The 12,143-nt window shown below is 29.9% G+C and overlaps 1 protein-coding gene across 7 annotated transcripts in view; it reads right to left on the bottom strand.

Annotated features, from left to right (window-relative positions):
- Nucleotides 1-12,143, bottom strand: part of cspg5a (chondroitin sulfate proteoglycan 5a) — a 47,170-nt gene continuing 35,027 nt past the window's right edge. For 4 of the 7 annotated variants that reach the window (XM_073847263.1, XM_073847266.1, XM_073847264.1 and 1 more), the window contains exons 5-6: nt 6,971-7,027; nt 1-761 (exon numbers count right to left, since the gene is read on the bottom strand). In XM_073847263.1, the coding sequence (XP_073703364.1) occupies nt 591-761; nt 6,971-7,027 (228 nt within the window). In that variant the 3' untranslated portion in view covers nt 1-590. The remainder of the gene's footprint in view (nt 762-6,970; nt 7,028-12,143) is intronic. The other 3 variants (XM_073847265.1, XM_073847268.1, XM_073847269.1) reach the window with 1 other exon arrangement.

The following is a 12,143-nucleotide window of genomic DNA, read 5'->3' as shown; positions in this document are numbered from 1 at the left end:
TTTAGTGTTAAAAAGGTTTATTTCAACAACTGTCAGATTTTTTTCTCTTCGTAGTTTATATTCCCAAAAAAGTACAAAATAAAACAAGTACATCAAAGGATTAGAAATCACATCAAAACAAAGACACATTGTGTTTTTTTTTTCTTTATATCAATCCAAGCATTTTTTCCATATATTTATACATACTCACTGAATTAGTCAGACAAACATCAAAACCTCTCAGTAGCTTTTTCTTTTTATGACAACGTTTTATATTTTAAACCCCGAATACGTTTTACTTTTTTCTTCTTTTTTACAATATACACCAACGCATGCCGTAATTCAGTTAGGCAGGGGTGGGTGTGTGTATATTTATATCTATATATCTATATATATAAGGGCTGGGTCAGGGGCGGGTCGACTACAGGGCAAAAAGACTGCAACAAGGGGTGGGGCAGGAGGCGGAGACTGAGTGGGTACGAGGGGCGGGGTTTTTTCAAAGTTTTCTGTGGTGTGGTGATGGTGTGGTGGGTGTGGCTGCTCGTAGCGTCTGCTGCTCGATGCTTTAAGTGATCGTGGACGTGATGGCGTGGGGTGCTTTTGTTTCTGTTCTACATCATGTTGTTCTGCAGCGAGTTTACCTCCGAAGAGTTCTCCTCGCCCAGCACCTTATGGTTCTCGTGCTTAGGGGTGAGCGAGTTCTGGATGTTCAGCGACTCGTCCTCTTTGGGTGGGGGGGCCTTCACGGGGTCCTCCAGCTTGTTCTGGGTATTAGGATCATCCTGAGAAATGACAGTCCCATGTTAGACGTCTATAACAACCTCATATTGTTTATTACGCCTCCTACTTTTTAAATAAAAAATAAATAAATAAATAATGCTTATAATGTACTACTTTATAAAAAAAAAAAAAGATAAAAATAAACAAATTTCATTAAAGTAGTACAGGAGATGTTATTTAATTTAAATTATTTTTAATAGTGATTTTATTTATTTAATTAGCAAATTCCAGTCCCAAAAAATCAAAAATTCCCATATTTTTTAAGTATTTAAAATAAAAAAAATTAATATTGCTCATTACATTTCCTACACTATTATTTAAAATGTAATTATGTGCAATTGTAAGGTAAATAAATAAATCATAGTGTTCATTACATCTAATACTATTTTAATAAAATCGTTTTTTTAATTAGATAATGTGCAATTGTAAATTTGTTACATTATTAAATAAAATACAAATAAGTCATGCGTATAATGTACTACTTTATCCAAAAATAAGAAAAATAAATAAATTCCATTAAAATTATACAGATGTTATTTATTTATCTACGTTCATTTGCAAATTATCCAATACATTTTTTTATATTTTAAAATTAAAAAATAATATTGCTCATTACATCTACTATAATTAGATAATAAATAAATAAAAAATAAACACATGCTTATAAAGTACTAATGTATCCAAAAGTAAAAATAAATAAAAATTTCATTAAAATCATACAGATGTTATTTATTTATTTACTTTCATTTTAAATTATCCAATGAATTTGTAAGTATTTTATAATAGAACATAAAGAAATTATATAGCTAATTTCATCTCCTACTATAATATAATGTGCAATTGTAAATTTGTTAAATGAGTAAAAAAAAAAAAAAAAAAATTATGCCCATAATGTATTACTTTATTTAACAATAATAAAAAATAAAATAAAAATAAATTCCATTCAAATTGTACAGATGTTATTTATTTACTTACTTTCATTTGCAAATTATCCAATACATTTTTAAGCAATTTAAAATCAAAATTAAATAAATCGTATTGCTCATACTAAATTATATATTTAAAAAATTAATAATTTGCAATTGTAAGTTAAATAAATAAATTGTGTTGTTCATTACATACTGCTATTTTAATACAATGGTGTTTTAATTACATAATGTGCAATTGCAAATTTAATAAACGATTAAAAAAAAAAAATCATACTCATAATGTACTACTTTATCCAAAAATAAATAAATAAATAAGAATAAATAACTTCTATTAAAACAGATATTTTAAATATTAAATAATTTAATAAATTTAATTTAATAATGTTATATTGAAAATTAAAAAAAATCATATTGCTTACACCTCCTTACTACTTTTTGTATTTGGATAATGTGCGATTGTAAAGTAAATAAATAAATCATATTGCTCATTACGTCTCCATACTACTTTAATAAAAAATAAAAAAATTAGATAATGTGCAATTGTTAGTGAATAAATTTAGTCGTTTACATAAAAAAAAAAAAAAAAAAATATATAAATATAAATTCTGTTTCCAAAACACTTTGGCATCACATCCAAATTGGAGTGTGACGGCACTGCAGGAACAGAATCTTGCATCAACTAAATCGATTGATTGCAGTCGATCAATGGCTGAGGCTGAGGTTTTCTCCTCTGGGCAGAGCGGAGGCTGTATGATCCACCCGTCCTGACACACATGCATACATGCAAACCCATCAAAGCTCATACAGCCCCATCCCACACTCCTGTCCCGCCAGGGAACAGGAAAAGCCATGGACTGAAACAAGAGCTCTGACAAGAGGAGCTCACCTGCCATAGGAATAAAGCCTAGCCCTCTCTTTCTTTCTCTCTCTCTCTCCCTGTGGAATAACCATTCAGTGGCCTGTAATTAGTGCAGTAATCGAAACAAATAAATGAGACAAGACTTGTACATCCTTTGATCATCTAAAGTTAACCTCAAAGTGAATTAAAGCTGATCTTAAATACAAAAGCAACTCGTTTTAGGGAATACAGACACCCTCAATCCAGAGCTGGTGAAGCCAACGTGTTTTCAGGGAAGCTGGGTGACCTAAACTAGTTTGGTTCTTGTTGTAGTTGGGTTTAAGGCACGAGTGTGTCACATTTTGAACTCAGTAGAGACAACTAAAGATGATTTACCCATTCAGTGATGACTTAGATTGTAACTTCGGGCAGGACGTGGGGATACGCCACCTCCATGGTTACTGGATAGGGGGCGTCCTTTCTTCCGTCGGCATGAAACTAGAAAATGTGCTTTTTATTTGTGGTTGGATGTGGAGGTGGGTTACACTTCTTTTGGGACGTTTGAGGGATTTTCTTTGGATATAGAGAGAGTCACGATGGAGATGACTGATGAAAATTTCTTTGCATCCTTCCAGTCAACATTAGCTATGCTATTAATGAGAAGTGTTCTTATCATGTACTGCAACCCCGCCATTAAGACTTGTATGGCTTAATTTGTAAAATATGTAGTGGAAACCCCTGAAAGATTTACATTGTTCAAAATATCCACATCGTTTTATGCATATTTCGGACTATGGGGGACGCCATTATTTTGATGATGTCAAATGGTTGCACTCGTGAGCTACTGCCGCTACCTGTTGCTATTTTTACCACAACACAACTCGGAAAAGAAAATACTGATAGGATGACCACATTTGGCTTAAACCAAATGCCACACCATAGATTTTTCCCCACAAGGAGTCTAAACCCTGCCGATATCGAGTGAAATCCACGCTGAGAAACTCCTTCAGTGGCTACAGCGTCAAAACAAGTGTTGCATGTTTACATCCTGCCAGGATGGCATCTAGTGTTTCTTGTTTCTGCCGTTTGTAAGCTCTTTCAGTCGCTGTGGTCTACTAAAAGCCTCAGAGGCATCAGGGATGAAGTGGAGAGAACAAAGACGCGGGTCTTTGGGAAGTTTTATTTGTACGCAGGCATCCTCCTGTTCTGTTCTCCTCTTCTTATCTCTAGGAAAAGCAATGAAGACTTACATTGCTTCTCTTGTTGCCCTTTGACTGATAATTGCAACCAAAAACCGCAAGATGTGGCATCATATCAGTATTTTATTTTCTGAGTTGTGGTTGCGGTAAAAATAGCAATAGATAGCGCCATCAGCTCACCAAGTGCAGCTATTTTGCATCGTAAAACGATGTGGATTTTTAAAATATCTTTCATGGGTTTTTTCTTTCAAATTTTAGTAAAAGACGTTATATTAAGCCATAGAAGTCTTAACACACGGGTTCCCTTTAATGCAGTTTTATATTAGTTTAATTAAACAGAGTTAAACAGTTGAGAGATAGCTGACAGGTATTAGCCATTTAAGTTCTATTGTTAACCATTCCTAATTATTCAAAAAAATTTTTTTTGCTTTGGATCACAGGAATAAACTACATTTAAAACACATTAAAATAGAGAACTATCAATTTAAATTGCAATAATATTTCACTATAGTACAGTTTTCACTGTATTTTTGATAAAATAATTACAGCTCTGGTGAACAAAACAGCCTTCATTTAAAAAAAAAAAACGAACTTTTGAACAGTAGTTTTTATATTTTATAAAGGTATATAGTATATAAGTATGTATATTATTTTGCAGGCACTAAAATTTATATGGGATTAGTTCACTTCGATGATAAAAATTCCCTAATAATTTGCTCACGTCATCCAAGGTGTTCATGCCTTTCTTTGTTCAGTGGAAAAGAAATTACATTTGCGTGATTTTTCTCCATATAGTGGACATCAATGGGAGCCAATGGGTTGAAGGTCCAAATTGCAGTTTCAATGCAGCTTCAGAGGGCTCTACACAATCCCAGCCAAGGAATAAGGGTCTTATCTAGTGAAAGAATCGGTCATTTTCTAAGAAAAATACAAATATATATACTTTTTAACCACAAATGCTTGTCTTGAAAAGGTTACACACAGTTAGTTCTTTGTCTGTTTACTTTGGTTCATCTCATTTTCTTCTCCAACTTCAAAATCGTCCAACATCATTGTTTTACCTTTTTGTAAAGGACGCTTGACTTTCGTCGTTGTTTGCTTTGTAAACACTGGGTTGGTACGTCCACCTATCACACGTGACTACGTGATGCGCCAATTCAAGCTAGTGCAAGACAAGTATTTGTGGTTAAAAAGTACATAATTTAAAAAAATTAGAAAATGGCCAATCGTTTTGTTAGATAAGACCCTTATTCCTTGGCTGGGATCGTGTAGAGCCCTTTGAAGCTGCAATGAAACTACAATTTGGACCCTCAACCCGCTGATCCCCATTTAAGTCCTCGAATGTTTTCCTCAAAAACCTTAATTTATTTTTGTCTGAAGAAAGAAAGACACGAACATCTTGGATGATATGGCGGTGAGTAAATTATCAGGAAATTTTAACTCAGGAGTGAACTAATCCTTTAACATAACCTAGCTTCTTTATAAGGCAGTGTCTTAACTGAAATGGACCCTAAATAAGTGTCAGTTGCAGTAAACTACAAAGCCTTGAGGAAGGACACCAAGACGATGCGACAGCAACAAGAAAGGGAGACTGTACATTAAAATCAGGGGCTATAGCACAAAGTTCACTAGTCTATAGCACAAAACTGGAGTGGACAGAGGGACAAAAGGACACATAGGAATAGAGCAGTGGGTCCACATTTATATTCTGTGAATAAAGTTAGATTTCACTGTATACATTTTGAAAGTGCTGAGGATAGAGGTCAAAACCGCAGTGACTGGTTGGACAGATCCAGCTTTTTAAGTGTACCAGCATGGTCCATGTGTTGTCTTAAAGTGATAGTTCAACCAAAAATGAACATTCTGACTTTCTTTTATCTTTGGAACGCAAAAGAAGACATTTTGAAGAGTGTACTATACACTTTTAAAAATAAAGGTTCTTTATTGGCATCAATGATTTTATGAACAACCTTGAACATTCATGGAACCTTTCAAACGCAGAAAAGGTTCTTTATATTCTTAATATTCTTCAAAATGGTTCTTTTAGGAACTGTTTACTGAAAGATTCTTTGGGAAACCAAAAATGGTTCTTTTATATGGCATCACTGCAAAAACTCCTTTTGGAACTTTTATTTTTAAGAGTGTATAAAGGAAGTCAATGGAAACTGAAACTGTTTGGTCAGCAACATTCTTCAAAATGTCCTCTATTTTTTCATACAAGTTTGGAACGACACACTGAGGGTGAATAAATTAAAGTTTTGAACCGAGCTGCTCCTTTAAGTCAAGTCAAAATCTCAGTCTGAAGAATATTCAGCTACCACTTCACTTATCTGACCTTTCCGCTCTAGTTTATATATGGTCTATTTCATTCCAAAACATCTGTCAAGTCACAGACCCTCCCTGAGGGTTTAGGTCTGTGTGTGTGGAGCGAAACGGAGAGAAAGAGAGAGAGATAGAGGGTGTTTTGGCTGCTAGCCAGAGCCGGGCTCTTTTACTCAAGCGGATATCGATCCGTTGAGCAGCAGCTCTGAGCTGATGGTAATAAAGAGCCCCGACTGTCCACATTTTTTTCTCCCCTCCCCGTCCTGTCTTGAGAGATTCCTCGTTTCATGGCATGCATTTCATTTTCAGTAGTGTTTTCTCTACGATGATGAGCTCCAAGTCTCTACGCAGCCGGAAGAGACAATCAATTTCGGTGTCCTATATTGTCTAGAGGTCATGAAAGGATTTGGAGAATTTATTTCATTCTTGATCTCATACTGGCATATTATATTTCTGCAGACGACTCTTGTGGAAACTATATACAGCCACAGATGTGAATTCCTCTAATGGTCTATACTATTTGTAAGTGACCTTTTCTGTTAGTGTCCATTATTATTAACCCAAAAATCTTTTCCTCACTCTCATGTTGTTCCTGTAGCTGTTCCTTAAAAAGCTGTTTTATCAAAACGAATTCAAGAAAGGACCACTTTTATGGTGCTTTTTTAAAAGTTTAACAGAAGAAAGTAAGTCATACAGGTTTGGAACGGCATGAAGGTAAGTAAATGATGACAGAACTTACATTTTGGGCTGAACTATTCCTTTAAGACTTTAAATGGACCATACTGTTAGTTTGGTTCCACTGTGATGATGATGATGGCAAGAAGGGCCAGGATTGGTCAGTACAGTTTGATTGACAGGAGAACAGCACAATAAAAGGACAGCTGCTGTCCTTTTGGGCGGAGCTGTGGGGTTGTAGGTCTTACCTCACAGTCGGGCTCCTCTTTGGTCTTACACTCCCAGGTGTATCTGCTCATGGTTTTCTGAGGGGTGGGGGCATTGAGAGGATTATATACCTCATAAATATCATATTTTAATCAGAATGAAACAGAGATAGAGACTCAGACAGAAAGAAAGAGACAGGGAAAGACAGACAGAAGGGCAGGGAAACAGCCCTTTGTGTAAGGTCCTTTAGTGGTGGGAAGTGTTCCCACCTTAGAGACGCCTGAGGTTTTTTGTTTTACTCAAGTATTAACATTGTGGGAGTATATCTAGGGCCCTTTATGGTCTTTAGGTTTTTGTCTTTGAGGGAAAAAATATACACACATTTAATGTGTGCTAGATTTAAAATGACAGTTTAAGATTTGGTCTGCTCACCACAAAGATATTATCATGCATATGGTTTAAAAAGATCTGAAATTTAGCAGACTAGACAGATGGACTACTTTTAAGACAAATATATATCTATATCTCTCTCTCTCTATATATATCTATATCTATATATATATATATATTTTTTATATATTTATATATATTTCTTTCTGTCTTTTTTATGGCAAAAATTTATATATATTGTATAAATTTCTTTCTTTCTTTTTCTTTCTTTTTTTTTTTTTTTAGGAAAGAAATATAGAAAAATATGTGTTTTTCAGGGCCTATGCTGATACCAATTATTACAGATCAAGTAGACCGATACCGATATTATTAACCGATATGTATGTCTGGTGTAAAAATTAAAATTAATGTTAAAATTAAGAATAACATGGGCTTTGACAAAAACGTTCTTTAAATGGCTTTAAATTATTTTCAAAAAATTACAGACACCGATGACCATAAAAATGTTTCATATTTTTATTTATATATGCTTAAAATGCTTAATATATTCATTTATATATCTTTTTTTTATTTTGTGGCAAAAACTTACTATTTTTATGACAAAAGATCATATATACGCTAATTTAAAAAAAAAAAATATTTTAAAGACAAATCGTTTTAAAAAATTACCAATACCGATATTAATAAAAAAATGCTTAATTAAAAATTATTAAATTAAACATTAACATTATTTAATAATTCAATTTTTTCTTATTTCTTAATTTGATTTAATATTTAAATAAAAAAGTTATTTATTAGGTTATTATTGTCTGAGTTCTATTGTGTTTTACAAAATCAATCAATAATTTATTAAATTGAAATAAAATGATGTATTAATCATTGTAATAATATTAATAATTAAGTAATAAATAATATGAATTGGTTAATATATTAAATTTATTAAATCATAATTTTTTACAAATTCAATCAATTACATATTAATACAATTATAAATAACATTTAATAAAAATAAAAATAATGAATAATAATAATTAAATTATTAAAATTAAAAATAAAATTTCTGCTATCCTAATTTATTTATCTTATTTTTTTTAACAAAACCAATTAATAAAACAATTACTAAAAATAAGATTATGTAATAACAATTGTAAATAATATTAATAATTAAGTATTAATTAATATTATTTTTGATTACTTTTAAATTATAATTTATTTGTAAGAATTCAGTCACAAATAATAAATTAAACTAAGCAATAATAATAAAAAAAAATAATAATTACATTTCTGTGATCCCATTTTATCTTGAAAAATTATATCATATATCGGGTCGACCGATATATGTTTTTCAGGGCCTATGCTGATACCGATTATTACAGATCAAGTAGACCGATAACCGATATTGTTAACCGATATGTATGTCTGGTGTAAAAATGAAAATGAATGTCAAAATTAAGAATAACAAGGGCTTTGACAAAAACGTTCATTAAATGGTTTTAAATTATTTTCAAAAAACTACAGATAGCGATAACTATAAAAATGCTTAATATATAATTTTTTATATATGCTTAAATAGCTTAATATATTTATTTATATATATACGTTTTTTAATTTGTGGCAAAAACCAATTATTTTAATGACAAAAGATCATATATACTGTAATTTTTTACTGTAAATTTAAATGATTTTAGCGACAAATCGGTTTTTAAAAATGACTAATACCGATTTTTACAAAACATGTTTATTTAAAAATGAATATATTAAACATAAAAATGATTTAATAATAATTTTTTTCTTATTCTTATTACTTATTCATTTTATTTAATATTTAAATAAAACAGTTATTTATTAGGTTATTATTAGTTCTATCTAAAATCAATTAATAATGTATTAAATTGAAATAAAATGATGTATTAATCATTGTAATTATATTAATAATTAAGTAATAAATAATATGAATTGGTTAATATATTAAATTAATTAAATTATATTATTATACATATTAATAAAATTAGAAATAACATTTAATAAAAATAAACTACTGAATAATAATTAAATTATCAAAATTAAAAATTAAATTTCTGCTATCCTAATTTATCTAAATGTCTGTATTTTTTTACAAAACCAATTAATAAAACAATTACTAAAAATAAGATTATGTATTAATAATTGTAAATAATATTAATAATTAAGTATTCACTAATATATATAATATTTATTTTAAAAAATTCAATCACAAATAATAAATTAAACTAAGCAATAATTTAAAATTAAAAAATAAAATAATAATTACATTTCTGTTACATTACTTTATCTTGAAAAATTACAACAACAAAAAAAACATTAAAAAGAATGCCGATATCGATTATTACAGATCAAGTAGGCCGATTACCGATATCTTTAACCGACATAGTTAAAATTAATGTCAAAATTAACAAGGGCTCTGACAAAAACTTGCTATAACTGCTTTCAAATTATTTTATCAACAAATTGGTTTTGAAAATGATAACCGTTAAATGTTAAACCGATAATAACCATAAAAATGCTTAATATCGGCCAGGCCGATAATCGGTCGACCCCTAAAATTCTCAAAGATTTCTCCTTTTGTGTTCAATGGAATAAATAACAACATATGTTTGATAAAACATAATGGTCAGTAAATAATGACAATTTTATTTTTATTTTTGGGGTGTACTGTAAAACTGTCTTTTAAAAAATCCTGAGCTCAGGTCCTAAAGACATTGAATTCATGTCCTTTTTGATGCATCCAAGCTGTAAACGACAAATGCATGGATATTAAATGTAGATGTTATACTTATTGAAAGTTTTTGAGATTTTGTTTTTATTAAACAATCCACCGGTTGAGCTATAGTAAACATAATATAACCAAGGGGTTCAAAAATGCATATCTTATTAACAAAATATCTATTCTATTGCAAAAAACTCCTGTATTTTCCATTGCAATACTATATTTTCCAAGACACATCAGATTTGAAACGAGAAGAAGCTGTGTTGTTATGGTTATCCCACAGAAGAGAACGACGCCCGTGTTAGATCTACATCTACCCATGCGGCAGACATGTTAGCCAAGTGTTACGCCACCCATGGGCGGCAGTGAGACGTTGCATCTCAGATGTTTATCCTGCATCTTTCTCTCAGCACTTCATTGGTCGGTGAGATCTGGCACAGAGAGAGCCCACTCACCCTCTCATCTTTCTGAACCAGGATAAACGAGTGAAACGACAGACAGGTATATTAATGCGATGCAGTGGACAAGCAGCAGCAGATCACAGGACCACTAGCAGGTCCGTGTGAACAATCAGACATGCAGCGGTGCAGAGGAAGAGAGAAGGGGAGCGGGGTGAAGGGGGAGGAGGGTGGCGTGGGTGGGCTCTCTCAGCGGAGTCCAAGGTCTGCAATCAGGGCACAATGCTGGAACCAGAGATGCTGCCATTAACTCGCCCTTAAAAATCTGTCATTGTGTTTGCTGTAAATAGAGACCGCACTGAGATATCTGAGTGAATTTCATTACCTTTCTAGACCTTATACACATTATGTATTATCTTTCCTTCAGGTTAGAAAACATCTCCTAAACTGAATGCTCTGTTTTCCAGAAAAACACAAAATCACAAAATTCAATGCGATCACACACAGTACGCCACCATTACTGATACACCTGACAAAATTAAAAAAATAAATTACAATTGATTACATTTTTGGAAAAAACTATCAATTAAAAATCAATAAATTAAACATAAAGATGATTTCATTATTTTACTTATTTAATATTTAAATAAAAAAGTTATTAATGTCTGACAGTTCTATTTTTTTTTTTTTTTTTACAAAATCAATCAATAAAATACTAAATTAAAATTAAATTATGTATTAATCATTGTATTTAATATTAAAAATAAAGTAATAATTAATATTAATTTTTTACAAATTCAATCAAATACATATTAATAAATACAACCTAATACAAAATTATTTAATAAAAATAATAATTACTGCATTTCTGCTATCCTAATTTATGTAATGCCTGTAGTTCAGTTTTTTTTTTTACAAAATCAATAAAAATATTACTTAATTAATTAACTAAATATTAATTTGTTAATATATTTAAAAAATTTTTACAAATTCAATCAAATACATATCAATAAATAAAATCAAATGATAAAATAAATTGTAATAAAAATAATAATAAACAATAATTACATTTCTGCTATCTTATTAATTTAATATCTGTAGTTCTATGTGTTAGGTTTTTTTAACAAAATCAACTTGACAAAATTAACAATTACTGAAAAATAAAATTTTTGTATTGTATTAATTAGTATTAATCATTGTGAATAATATTAATAATTAGGCATTAATTAATATTAATTTTAAATACTTTTAAATTCTAATTTATTAAAACAAAATCACAAATAATAAATTATTCAAGCTAAGCAAATAAAATAAGAATTACATTTATTAAGTTATAATTATAATTATTATTAAAATATAATTATAATATAATTATTATTTATTATTATTGTCTGAGTTATATTTTCTTTTACAAAATTTATTAATCACATATTAATAAAAGAAACTGAATAATAAATCAAATTTAATACAAATAATAAATAATAATAATTACATTTGTGCTATCTTAATTTGATGTCTGTAGTTCTTTTTTTACGAAATCAATCAATAAAACAATTTTATTATTTTAAAATAAAATGTACAAATCATTGTAAACAGTATTAATTAAGTATTAATTAATATAATTTTTTTAAATACTTTAAATTATTATTTATTTTCAATCACAAATAATAAAAAATAAAT

The sequence above is a fragment of the Garra rufa genome, chromosome 9 (assembly GCF_049309525.1).
Source record: "Garra rufa chromosome 9, GarRuf1.0, whole genome shotgun sequence".
NCBI lineage: Eukaryota > Metazoa > Chordata > Actinopteri > Cypriniformes > Cyprinidae > Garra > Garra rufa.
Note: the sequence above shows the minus strand (reverse complement) of the source record. Positions and strands in the feature narration are given on the sequence as shown.